Source organism: Polypterus senegalus, chromosome 14, assembly GCF_016835505.1.
Source record: "Polypterus senegalus isolate Bchr_013 chromosome 14, ASM1683550v1, whole genome shotgun sequence".
In the NCBI taxonomy this organism is placed as follows: Eukaryota; Metazoa; Chordata; class Cladistia; order Polypteriformes; family Polypteridae; genus Polypterus; species Polypterus senegalus.
Genome location: NC_053167.1, coordinates 10474501 through 10488596, shown reverse-complemented (window position 1 = coordinate 10488596; position 14096 = coordinate 10474501). Strand labels below are relative to the sequence as shown.

Genomic DNA, 14096 nt, shown 5'->3' with positions numbered 1-14096 from the left:
TATAATAAAAAAATCCTGAGACGAGACTTTTTATCCTGGGACAAGATGTGACTTTTTCAGAGAGATACTTTCACGTCCCGCGAGACAAGACTTTGTGGCAAGAGATTTAACCACACCTAGGGCCAGAAATAAAAGACAAAGAGTAGATGACAAAATAGAACGTCGTAAAGAATTCAGAAGCATTGGAGCGATACACATGCAGAGCAGGTTAGAGATAATGAAAGTACTAAAATTCGAAAGTCTCAAAAACTGATAGTAAAGATCGCATTAACGCAAAAAAATGGAAATTATTACTCAGTGAAATAACAGAACAGTGAAAAGAGATTGAATATTATATTATTTAGATTTAAACTTGGAGACTTGTAGATTGTCTAATTCGTGTTGCCATCAGGAAAAAGTAGTGTTTCTTCCCAATGAAGAGGCATATCTGCGATAATTAATAGATTTCTTATTTGGTGAAAGTGAAACCCACATATGCGACGTGGCTGCCGTGTAGCGTTGGTCTTGGGGTAGGGGGTTGGTGAGGTGGTGTGCTGATTGGTGAAACATCATACATAAGAATATGGATGGAAATGTGGTGAATAGAACAGTACACAACAAATACTTGTCTTTTTTATGCTTTGACATTTGGGTGATTAGCCAACACAAATACTGAAGCCAGATCATTCAGTAAGTCAGTTAACCCCACCCCCTTTTATTCATTATCCCTGGCCACTTTGTTTAATTCAGGGTCAAATGCACCAGTGCCCATCCTAGGAGCAGTACCGACCATAAGACAACCAAACCTTTTAAGGGCACCAGTCTGTCACGGAGTTGACTTCTGCACACACTTACACTAACTCATCCAAGAACAGTTTTTTTTTTTTAGTTACTAATCAATATATCACACGCATCTTTGTGTTGTGTGTGGAAAACTGAAGAAATTTGAGTGAACCTGCAAACACAATACATAGAGTGAACAGTGCTAATCATGGGGCCATTGTGAAACCATTTCCTACTAATGTAGTATGATGGTAGAAAACTTTCGAAGTATGCACCAACATAGACATTTTATCATTTATTGCTGAAATAATTTTATTTTTGTGTTAGAATAATAAATAGTAAAATTTTGGAATGCTCATATCTAATGATGATATTTGCTTTAAAACCATACATTTGAGTGTTACAACAGCATATACATATACTTGTTTAAAAGAAAAAATTTGAAAACCTGTACTGTACGTTCAATTACGTATTATTACGTAGTATTCTCTGTGCATTGAAAGCGATATGATGAAATCGGAAAGTGGAACCAGTACGCTTGACATGAAAACTGTATATATGAATCCCATACAAAATCGCTCACCTGGCCTCCTCCTCTATCCCTCTGCTCTGCTCTGTCCCTTTCTACTGGTGCAAAAGATGAGAAGTCAGTGGCCATCTATATCTTATATAGGTTTTAGCTCGTTGAGTCTATTCACATTACACAAAAGGAGTTGGTAAAATTAAATGTTGCATTATAAGGATCTTTAAGTATTCACACCTCATTTTTTTTTTATTTGGCAGAACCTTCATTAACATCAGCTTAAAAATTCTACTAAGTAAAAAAATATTGCACAGCAAAATTTTAAAACATAATTAAAGACATGTAGGCTATAGTTTTTTGTTTTTTAAAAAAACACCTTATGGAATATAAATCAAGCGTGCAGAGCAGCCTGATTTTGATTAATTTGCAGAGTGGGTGCTGGTAGTCAGACTAGCATACAGGATTATACTGTATCAGATTCTTTTACCCCTATGCAAATTCAGCAAAAATATAACACATGTAAACTTAATTTTTCATTTCGCCTTTGTGTAGGAACTGTATGTCAGGCCAGGAGCCTTCAAAGATATGTGATGGTTAAGGTAGCAAAGTATGCTTTACTTGCACTGAAAGTGCTGTTTAAAATGGTGATTATACAGCCATTTTAATAATAAAAGTAAAATCAGAAATATGACCGCTATTTCCCATTATTGTTTAATAAAAAGGAAACCAGCTTTTGTTTGCTGTGATGAATGCTTAACAGTTTTACAACAGTACATCTGGTTCCCAGGTTCAAGAATGAAACTGAACATGATCAGGAGCAAAACAGTACTTCTAGGGAGCTGGAGACATGTTTATAATCTTTTGTTTTACACCTGTTAACCAAAATGCAGAGCATTGAGGTAGAATAATCTGTCTAAAATAACTATAAAAATGCTTTTCCAGGTAAAGATGTGCAAAATGCATAGTTTTGCAGCGTAGTGTCTCTGGAATAGCAAAGCTGAAATTAGTGCTATGTTTAAAAAAAATAAAAGGGACAATTTTTTTATTTAGATTTGAAATATGTTCAAATAGTGATGATTGTTCTGACAGTCATGCGTGCAATCTAAGTATGTAAACCTAGGATGTTATTTGTAACACAGATAATTAAGACATATATGAGAAATTCAAACAGAAATTAAATCTAATTTAATAGCTAGAATGAATCTTATATATTGACCAAAGATTTACTCCAGGTTTGTATTTTCGTTATAAATTGGATAATTTTATGTTCTAGACGTAAGCTATAGAGCATTAGTTAACTGATCATTTATGTAGTTAATGTTTAGTTTTAAAAAAATGTATATGTTTGTTTATATACAAAAAAGTGTCAAAAGTATTTTAATTGAAAAAACAGAACATTTATTTAATTACTGATGTAAATATGTTTCACAAAAAAAGACGTGTATCAGTTTAGAGAGTGGATAGCAATTAGGATTAGGGTTAGAAAAGAGCAGAAAGCTATTTTCCCTGTCTGCATGTTTTATTTTACTTTAAAAGACTAGGGGGCTTCGCCCACCCCCGGGTTTGGTTTACCGGATATCCAATTTAAAGAGATTATTTTCATGGAAATTATGACATATGCATTATTTTCATTTTTACTTTAAAACTTTTGTAAAAATAATACTTGCCCTTTATTTCCGGCTCTGGGCGTGGTTACATCTCTTTCTCGCAGGATGTATAACGCTGCTCGTGTTGTGAAGGGTGTGCGTCTGAACGCACGCTAGGGAGATGCCCTCGGATCATCTGCTGTCTTTCTACTGCTGGCTAGCTGAGTGTTTTGCTTGTGTCATTGCCTTATCATTTCAAAGCCTGTACAGCACCTGTACTTTTGCCACTTTGTGTCTCTGCCGCTTGCGTTTGGATGGTGGGCGGGGTGGGGAGGGGAGGGCGTTGGTTAGGTTGGCTGAACGCATGCTAAGGAGAAGTGGTCAGATCATCTGCAGGCTTTCTACTGCTGGCGAGCTGCGTGTTTTGCTTGTCATTGACGTGTGACATTGTAAAAACAATACTTGTCCTTTATTTATCTCGCAGGACATATAATCCTGCACGCGTTGTGAAGGGGGCGGGAGCGGCTGAACACATGCTAAGGAGATGCCATCGGATCATCTGCTGTCTTTTTGCTGCTGTCACGCTCCGTGTCAATCATTTTAAAGCCTGTACAGCAGCTGTACTTTTGTCACTTTGTGTCTCTGCTTGTTGTGTTTTGGGGTGGGGGTGGGGGTGGGGGGCTGAACACATGCTAAGGTGAAGCGGTCTGATCATTTGCTGGCTTGTTGCGCTACCCGATCATTTCAAAGCCTATACAGCAGATGTCCTTTTGCCAGATAGCGTCTCTGCCGCTCGTGTTGTTGGTGGGGGGAGGAGATTAAGGGCTGGGTTAGGGTGGCTGAACTCGCAGAAGGAGAAGCGGTCGGACCATCTGCTGGCTTTCTGCTCCTGGCAGGCTGCACGTTTTGCTTGTCATTGTTTTAAGAGCTGGGAGCAAGTTAAAGTGTCTCTCACGGGACTTCAAATTGTCTTCTGAGAAGATCACGTCTCGTCTCCCTAGCCTCCCTCCCAAAGATTTTTTTTTTATAATAGAGAGACAAAAACCGCTCTTGTGAATCTTGGCCTGTGTTTGATAACCAAGCTATCCATCTAGTCTGCTGCTTTAGGTTTTGGTTCAATTTCTAGTGTGAAGTCCAGGGGTGCTTACAGCCGCCCTAACCTGACATGGACCGGCAGAGACAGAAGTGGAGCACACAACACACTTTATTTCTGTGCTGAGAAGCACTTTTTATGATGATATTAATCTTTTTGTCAGTTTATTAGCCATGAATACTGGCTGTTGTGCACAAATCTGTTAGGGAAAGCTTGCTACAGGCAAACTACTGTCAGCTCATGAGGGCTTGTAGCTTCATACTTTTGCTAAGGGTTCCACTGGCAAGACAACTCCAAAACACTGGCTTGTAGAACTGACTTATTTATTCAGTAACTTCAAAATTTAAAGATACTGTAACAGTAAACCATTTAGTAGCTAAGAATGCAGTTCAGTGTGACAGTCTCAAATAAAGAAGACATGTTTACTACAAATGTAGACACTAACTCTTGGATTGAAATCTTTTTACAGTTGGGTTTGATGACTATGGAGGAGAATGTGATGGCATTAGAATTACAGCTTTTCTGGATGCTGGCCAGGATAATCTGACTCCTTTGGGCCGACTGGAAAAATATGCCTTCAGTGAAAATGTATTCAATAGGTAGGTATTTAAGTTCTGCCACAAAATAGACTGACTAGATTTACTTCACTGCCAGAAAATAGACTCAATAGAGTTATTTCACATATCCAGAACAGTATCTTGACTCTTATTCTGTTGACTAGTGGGAAAGGGGATGGGATGGGAAAGCCTGGTTGACATCTTGGCTTTTGGATTATTTTATGTGTAATGGATGCAGAGAAACACTTCATCTGTGAAGATTTAGATTTGATTCTGCTGGGTCTAGTGAGTCCTCCATATATCCTTTCTTATTGTATCCCTTTTTTGAACTATGGTTTAATTTTATAAGGGGGTGTGGTTCATGGATACTGGTTGTTCCAGTTTCAAGTGAATGTTAATTGTCTGTTCTTAAAACCATTTGTAATACCATGCCTAATGGATGGGGGCTGGGGAAGGGCAGGGAACTGGTGTTTTTCCCGCCAACAAAAATGTTTCATTAACATTCTGTTAGAATGAAGTGCTAAATAGAAAAGCTTCACATTAAGACTCCATTTGGTAGTTTTTGTGTGAATGTATTGAGGTTTTAAAAAGTACTGCTAATACCCCTTTCAGAAATCTTTCCCATGATCCCCACATTATGAACTTCTGCACTGTTAACTGTCGGGTGTGGTTTATTTCCTAATAAAAGAGCATGGGGAGGCATTGGGGTAAGACTTTGCTTGAATGCCTTGATGTGTGTGGCAGAAACCAGGAAATGTGCCAAACAGGCCTGTCAGCCACTATTCAACATTGGGATGTTTGTCTTGTAGAGATATGTGGTTTGGCTCGGCTCTTTGTCTGCACTACAGTATGTTACCACAAGAGTTTGGCTGATGTTGACAGCTCCGTAACACCTCCAACTAGTGTGTTATGCCTCAGGATTTCAAGTTATTACTGAAAGCTGCTCAGTTCCAAATAATAGCCACAGAGGGGCTATTTAGCTGGTTCACTTTGAAGGTTACTGCTTTTGCCTTTTTAGACCTGCATGTGAAGAGAAGTTGGAGTTTCTCTGGTTTGTTTTTTTCCAGTCTATAACTGGAACTTGATCTGAACTGTTCATCACACCACTGAACTTAATTTGTAAACTTCACTAGTTGTCAGTACATTGCATCTCTCTCAGTACCGTGTTTATAGACTAGGTTTCTCCTTGAATAGAAAGCATATTGTGTAGAGCAAGTTAAATCTTTAACAGTACCCTTACTATGTATATAGTTTCTGCTCAATTAATATAATAAAATAGCTTTTGCATGTGTAACAGTTTTCAGAGGTAAACTATGCATAATTCAGGGCTTGCGTGTATATTGGGACTGGTCATGGAAAATGTAATACTTTAGGAAGCAGCCAGATTTTGAACTGCTTATTAAGGAGAATACAGTAATCATCTTTACAGTCATTTTGAATTTTTTTTTTCTTTTAAAGACAGATAGTGGCACGTGGACTTCTAGATGTCCTGCGTGAATTTAGTGACAATGAGAATGATTTCCTCACAGTTATGGAAACAGTGTCTCGGATGTCAGAAGACTGTGGTATGTATTCAATGATGTGGTTGGTTTCTAGACTGGGTATGTAATTTGGTTATAACACTTGGATATGCGGCAGTTGGGTGCTCCAAAATTAAATTAAAAAAACTAACAGCTTCAATTTCTCCACAAGGCTATTTTTATTCTTTATCATATAAAATATTTTGTGTGTTATGTGTAACAAACATACAACATTTTAATGAAAATAAGCAACATTTAGAGATTACTCCATTTGGCAGTTTTTTATGTCATCTGAACAGAGCAGCAGACATCTGTTCCACACTAGCTGGACTACGACATTAGATGAAGTTGGGAAATTCTTGAGATGGTTTGTAACCATTTGAAGAATAAACTGCTTCTGTTTCTCCTCCTTTCTCTGTATTTCATTATACTTTTTAATGAGAGTTATACCTCTTCATCTGTGTCATTCACTACTATCATGCATGCCAACGGTTCACAAAATTTGTTGAAGACTGCATCATCTGTCCACCATTCTGATGGTTTCTTGAGAAATGCCTAAGACTTTGCCTTTTTCAATAAGGACATCAAAGAAGAATGTTGTTTCAGTTACCAGATCCTCCAAATTCAGCTGTTCAGAATCATTCGTAAAGTTAAGATATCAAAAAATGTCAGGTAACAGTGGCTGCTGCAGGCTTTGCATATCTGTTCCTTTGTTTCTGCTGAGACTCTGTCATCAAAAAAGGGCCAAGACTGTCAAATGTTATGACACAAAACAGAGGTGCCTTGAAAATACTGCATATGCATTGCTGGCAACAGCCTGGTTTGGACAATTCTTAAGAACTGATAAAAACTCAATGGCATTGAAAGGAACCTGGATTGCAAATCGTACTTCATTCCACTGTTTGACATAAAAACAAGACTGACAAACAGAGCAATATTTGTGATAATCTTGGATTCACATTTGGTCATCTTAACATGAGATTTAAAGTGAAAAATTTTCAACACATAAACACCTGGACTAGTTATAGCATGTTTAGTCCACCTAGTAGTTGCTGTGAATTAATGGAAGATTAGCTTTCCAAGCAATCAGTTCTCTGGGTCGGACCTAAACTACAGTAGATTAAGCCATATTACGTCAATAACTCCTCTATTAAAGTAACACACTGTTACGGCCATTATAAGTTGTGAAGTTTTCAACAATTACATAGGCACCATTTGTTACCAAATGCTTCTAAAAATATTTCTGTGTGAACTGTGAATAAAGTAGGAATAAAATATAATTTCCTACTTACTACTAGCTTGTTCTTAAAACTCCTAATGCATACTAGAATGTTCTGGGAACATCCACTTACTACTAGAATGTTCTGTGAATTCTACCTTAGTACTACAATTTGTTCTTTCATTTTTTTTAATTGTTTACTAATCACTTAGCCTAATAAGTACCCTGCACAAGAGTATGTATGCAGTAACAATACTGTACAAATAAAATGTGCAGAATGAGGCAAACTCAAAATTTTTTACAGTCGGGCTGAAATTTCACACTTAAGCAAGCCATTTCAAATTGTCAAAAATAAGCCTTGTGGAGAAATGATTTTACAAACCTCAACTCTTTGCACTTTTTTGTAGATCATCCCAGTGTGCAGGATCTGTATTAATGTTTATTTTTTCACTTCTAGAGCCTACAGTTCGAGCAGAACTCATGGAGCAACTGCCCAATATTGCCATGTTTCTGCATGAGAGCCGACCAAATTTCCCAGTAGCATTCTCACGATATCTTGTACCAATTGTTGTTCGCTACCTCACAGATCCAAATAACCAGGTTAGTGTTCTGTATGAAACTACTCTGATAATATACTAGTAAAACACACTAAGTGCATGTTTGCTTTCCTGGATCTTCTTATGTTTACAGGTGCGAAAGACCAGCCAGGCAGCTTTGCTTGTACTTCTAGAACAAGGTGTCATTAATAAGCGAGATGTTGAGTCTAAGGTTTGCCCGGTGCTTTTAGAACTGACTACTCCAAACAGTGACGATGACTACAAAATTGAAGCTGTGGCTGTAAGTTGATGATGGGGAAATGTGAAATGGAGAGCATTCATCTTTAGAGTTTTGTCACTTTAACATCTGTAATCTTCATAGATCATGTGCAAGCTTGTGTCCATGCTAACAAGGGACACGGTGGAGCATCTGCTGCTGCGACGTTTCTGTGATCTCTGCAGCGATAGCCGACTCTTTCAGGTTCGCAAGGTAAGTTTGTTTTTGTGGTTTTTTTTTTCCTTTAATAATTGGCAGAAGTGTGCCAATTTCAGCAAAAGATTTCTGTAAACTGTTCAAGGATCTCATTTAATGAGGTGTGTAGGTTATCCAAAAAACATTTTTTACCACATAATTAGCATCAGGGCATATGGGATTTATACAGATGGATAGATTCATGATTGTTAGTTTAGTTTGTTTAATTGCATGTCACCTTACATGACTTTTACAGTGATTTTCAGCTGCTGACTTCATTTACATATTCTCAGCAAGTCGGGACAGTTGCAGTATGCTCTTGTGAGCACCAGTCCCATTGTGTGACATAGTGACTCAGTTTGACTGTTCTGCAGCTCACCCTGATAATGATTTTTCTTAAATCATAGGGATGGGCTCAGTGTATGCTAGAGTGGACAACAAATGATTGCTTACCCAGAGGTACAATGCATATAATAGATTAGGAATAAAAATGCAAGTGTTTTTGGACCTCGCAAACAGAAGAGAGGTTCATCTGTCTGATATGAAATATTTAGTACACCACAGTAGAACAGAAGAAGAAAAAGGGGGCAGAGATTGCAGCTGAAATCCCCAAACCTGTAAACCTTCCCACAGGCAGTGGCTAATCTGACATGCCTTTCAATTTCTGTTTTTGTAATGTGACCTGCTCTGGCTACAAGATCAGCAGCTGTAGTTGCCATGTCTGGCATACCCTATAACTACAGTTAGGTCCGTTAAGTATTTGGACAGTGACACACTTTTCACAATTTTGGGTCTGTACACCACCACAGTGAATTTGAAATGAGGCAATCAAGATGTGAGACTTGGAGCTTTAATTTAAATGAGTTTAAGAAAAATTTTGAATGAGTCATTTAGGAAAGGCAGCCATTTATTATACATGGTAACCCAAACCCACTATAAATGTAATCATTTTCAATATTTGGTTGAAATCCCTTTGCAGTCAATGACTGCCTGAAGCCTGGAAATCATGACAATCTCCAAGTGCAGAGTTTCCACCTTAGTGATACTTTGTCAAGCCTTTACTTCAGCTGTCTTCAGGTGCTGCTTGTTTATTAGTTTTATTAGTATTATCAGTTTTGTCTTCAGCAAGTTCAATGCAGTTGGGTTGAGGTGAGTTGACTGATGTGGCCATTAAAGAATATTCCACTTATTTGCCTTGAAAAGCAGTTAGTTTACTTTTGTAGTATGTTTTGGCTCATTGCGCATCTGTACCATGAAGCGTTCTATCAGTTTTGCAGCATTTGTCCAAATCTGAGTAGATGATGTAGCTCTGTACACTTCAGAATTCATACTGCTACTTCTATGTGCAGTCATATCACCAATAAACAGTAGTGATCCATTTTTATTTGAAGTCATGCACATACACATCCATGCCATTGCACTGCCTCCACCATGTTTCACAGATGATGTAGTATGCTACCGATCGTGAGCTGTTCTTTCCATTCTCCATACTCTAACCATCATTCTGGTACATATTGATCTTAGTTTCCTTTGTCAAAGGGAAACTGGTCCAAAATTGGACTGGACTGTCCAAGTTCAATCTCTTCTTCCTATGTTTGTGGCTAACCAGTGATTTGTACCTTGTTGTAAGCCCTTCTTTTTAAGATTTGACCACTTCTAGTGTTTCTGCTATCTCTTGGATGGGTTTCTTGTTTTCTCTTTCTAATGATGGCCTGTTTTTACTTGCATGAAGAGCTCTTTGGACCTCGTATTGAGATTTCATAGTGATAGCTTCCAAATGCAAATTCCCTACATGGAATCAATTCCAGAACTTCTACCTGCTTACTAGTTAATGAAATAACGTTGGTCAATTGTCCAAATATTTTTGAGCCCCTAAAAATGGGGGGACCATGTATAAAAATTGCTGTCGTTCCTAAATGGCTCATATGGTAGTTACATTAAACCCCTTGAATTAAAGCTGAACATTTACACTTCAATTGCATAATGATTTCTTTATTTCAAATCAATTGTCGTATACAGTACCAAAATTATGAAAATTGTCATTTTCCCAATACTTATGGACCTTACTGTGTAATGTGACATTGGCTTCACTCAGACTGCTTAGAAATTTCTAATGCAATTTAGGAAATAACAAAAGTGTGTGTACCAGTGGGAATCAAGGGGCATGCATTCAAGACAAACTATTAAGGAATTGATTTCATTCAAAGTCTTATGAGAGTGTGTGGATCAAGCAAGTCATGTTGTTGAAGCATAAAAACCCAACATTGGTTTTAAAGCATTTTAAGATGTTGGAGGAACCGAACGGGCTACTCTTGTTGGCAAATTGTATGATCTTGTGTCAGCATTTTCAAATGTTTGCTCTTGCCTCATTCTCATTTAGCCAGAAGCTCAAGTGTTCTCGGGCTCTTGATTTGCTTATCTAATTTTACTTTCATTTCATTTAATACACCTTTGATTTCAAAAAACATCTTGTTTGGGGAAGAAACATATTAAAAAGGTATAAAACATTAGATCTATGGCTGTAAACGTTTTCAGTTCATTGTCATCATTGTTACTATTTGATCACTGAGTCTACAAATCCAAGAGGCCAGTCAAGATTAGAATTTTCCAACCAGATATCATTGTCGAACTCATAAAGTATTTATGGTGCAGTATTTCTTGGCTGCTTGCTTGTTTTGCAAAATGACTATTTCATACTTTTACATATGATTGTTTGTTTACATTGGAGTTGGCACTTTGCCTTTACTTATAGAAAGATTAAACCTCAAAAATAACAGTCTAAAATGAATAGCAATTATAAAGAACTGAATACCAATTTACATTCCTTATGTTATATTTTTTCAGTCCTCATATCTGCAGTACCTGTTGTTAAATAGTACTTGCTGTAAATTCATAAAGTTTTACTTTCTGAGCATTGGTATAGATTTTAAATAGACATACTTAACAAGTGATAAGCAGTGTCTTGTTGTCCAGAACAGCATTAGCTTAATGAACAAGCAATTAAAATATGGAAAATACTGACAAGGATTTAATGATGTTTAATTTGGCATACCCATCAAACAAATGTATAAACCAGAAAAAATAAGTGAACTACTTGCATTTAAGAAATAAGTAGTATCTACCTCTTCTAGTGCATAGGGATGGTAGTAATAATCCATGCAGTTTTAAACTGGGAATCGATGAGATACCATATTCACAATATAATGGTTTAATAGGTTTTAAAACTGATTTTATTATGGCATTGAATGCAAGTTGTCTTTATGTTTCTGATGTTGGATGTAATCATGTTAAATTCATGGAAGTACTGTAACTTACAATTTCTGATAAACTTCCTAGGACCTATTTAGTATATTTCTTTATTTACAAATATGTTGTATAGTATTGTAAAATGATCAGTTAATATCTATAAATTACTGAAATATATACTTTAACCTATTTCTTATATTGATTTCTATGAAATGGTATTTGTTTGACTTTTGGCTCCTTGTAAGTTACAAGTTTGTTCTTAGAATGGGTTACCTCTGTTTGTAGGTCTGTGCATCTAATTTTGGAGACTTCTGTACAATCGTGGGACAGGATGCCACTGAAAAACTTCTGGTGAGCAAATTGAAGAGGCTAAATTGTGCTTGAGTGAATAACACCTGAATTTCCTGCAAGAATAGCCTATAGTTCATTGCAGCAGGGCCTGTGTTTTGTTACTCATGCCAAATGTGATTTTTCTGTACCTTGAAACTGACGTCTTATCTTTGGTTCAGATTGCCAAATTCTTTGAGCTATGCTCGGACACTGTATGGGGAGTACGTAAAGCCTGTGCAGAGTGCTTCATGACGGTGTCCAACTGCACATCTGCAGAGGTGCGGCGTACAAAACTTTCTCCTCTATTCATCAATCTTATCAGTGACCCTTCACGCTGGGTGGGTATAGATTTGCTATTTTATTAGAACAAGAAATGTGTTGAAATAATTACTAAACTTTATCATTTTGGCTTCCTTTTAATTCTTCCAGGTCAGGCAGGCAGCATTTCAGTCCCTTGGGCGATTCATTTCGACCTTTGCCAGTTCTGCTGCCTCTGGGCTACCATTTAAGGAGCAAGGTGCCCTTTGTGAGATTGCTAAATGCAGTTCAGACATGTCTAGGTGAGAAGCTTATCTTTTATTTACTGAGTGTTAGCTGGTTTCAGAGAAACAAGGGCCCCCTTTCACATAAGCACTCCAAGCAAGTTTGAAAGTATCAGTTTGTATCAGGGTGTTACCTCTGGGTTGCTATTCACCCTTTTAGCTAGCTGACCACATTAAAAGCAACAAAGCATTTATGAATGGCAGCACATAGAGGGGTGGCCTTTTGATATAATGTATTGCCAACTGTCACTGAACATTAGTTTTTAAACTTGGGATATATACTTATTTTTGAAGGACATCACTTCCCAATGTGAAGATTTTTATATCCTGTGTAGTATGTTATTACCTCTTAATAGCAGAGTTCTACTGCTTTTGCAAAATACACTATAAAACAAAACACAAATCTGAGTTAACTAGTTTGAAAGAAGGAAAGTTGCGTCCTGGGTTAGAGGATCTAGTGTTAAGCCCATTTATGGAGAAGTGGAGGGGAAAGGTAGGGGAGCCTTATGAACCTTTTACGTTTCTGTGGCATAATGAAGAACAATTATAAACATTTCATAAGTTTCAAAGGGTTTTATTGGCAAATACATCAAGTTTATTTATTAATTTATGTAAACACGGTATTTACAGTGTTGACCCTTTTTCTTCATATTTTGTGCAATTTGCTCTGGCATGCAGGATATCGGCTTCTGGGCTAAATCCTGTCGTCTTGTCTGACAGTGATCCATTCTTGACTTCTTAGTGCTTGGAGTTAATCACTCCCTATTTGTGGGCTTCTGCTTGCCCACCTGCCTTTTGAGAATTGACCACAGGTTCTCAATGATATTAAGATCTGGGGAGTTTCCTGGCCATGTATCCAAACATTCAATATTATGATCTCCAAGACACTTTGTTATCACTTTGCCTTGTGACATGGTGCTCCATCATTCTGGAAAATGCACAGATCTTCACCAGATTGCACCTGGATTATTGGGAGAAGTTGCTCTTGGGTGATGTTTTGATACCACTTTTTATTTGTAATAGTGTTCTTGGGCAGAATTGTGAGTGGGCTCACTCTATTGGATGGTAAGCAGCCCCACACATGGATACATGGTAGCGTTCACCTTTTCCTTCTCCAGACAATCAATTTTCCAGATGTCCTAAACAGTTTAAAGGAGGATTCATCCACAAAAATAATGCACCAGTCTTCAGCTGTCCAGTCTTGGTATTGTCAATCTGTCCTTGATGGTTTTTCTTGGAAAGAAGTGGCTTTTTTGCTGCCCTTCTTGACACAAGGCCATTGTCCAAAAGTCGTCACCTCACTGTGCATGCGGATGCACTCACAACCACCTGCTACCAGTACTGAACAAGCTCTGCACTGGTGGCAACATGATTCTGTAGCTGACGACTCAGTCAGGGCTAAAATAAGTGAAAATGGGTTTTTGTGACAATGTTAAATTTTTATGTTAATAAAACTCTTTGCAATTAATTAATATGCATCTGATCACTCTGCGCAATAATAAAAAAACAATGTGAATTGCCACAACAAAAACTGAAGCTGCAAATATTGCAAATCACAAAATTTGTGTCACTGCCAAAACTTTTTACCACAACTTTATACTCGATGGTGAAAAGTGGTGACATAGACAACAACCAAGAAAGAAGCCTTCTATTTGTGGTTGCCTTGTCAAATAGGGGCAACTACTTCATTAATGATGCTTTAGGTTTGAT

The 14096-nt window shown here is 37.4% G+C and overlaps 1 protein-coding gene across 6 annotated transcripts in view; it reads left to right on the top strand.

Annotated features, from left to right (window-relative positions):
• The window catches only part of ppp4r1l (protein phosphatase 4, regulatory subunit 1-like), a 66368-nt gene that overhangs the window by 28293 nt on the left and 23979 nt on the right, over window positions 1-14096 (top strand). For all 6 annotated transcript variants that reach the window (XR_005630539.1, XR_005630540.1, XR_005630537.1 and 3 more), the window contains exons 3-10: window positions 4434-4563; window positions 5980-6086; window positions 7718-7860; window positions 7951-8097; window positions 8179-8286; window positions 11800-11865; window positions 12024-12182; window positions 12274-12404. Coding sequence is in view for 1 of the 6 variants with exons in the window: in XM_039735540.1 (XP_039591474.1) it covers window positions 4434-4563; window positions 5980-6086; window positions 7718-7860; window positions 7951-8097; window positions 8179-8286; window positions 11800-11865; window positions 12024-12182; window positions 12274-12404 (991 nt within the window). In the remaining 5 variants the exon portion in view is untranslated. The remainder of the gene's footprint in view (window positions 1-4433; window positions 4564-5979; window positions 6087-7717; window positions 7861-7950; window positions 8098-8178; window positions 8287-11799; window positions 11866-12023; window positions 12183-12273; window positions 12405-14096) is intronic.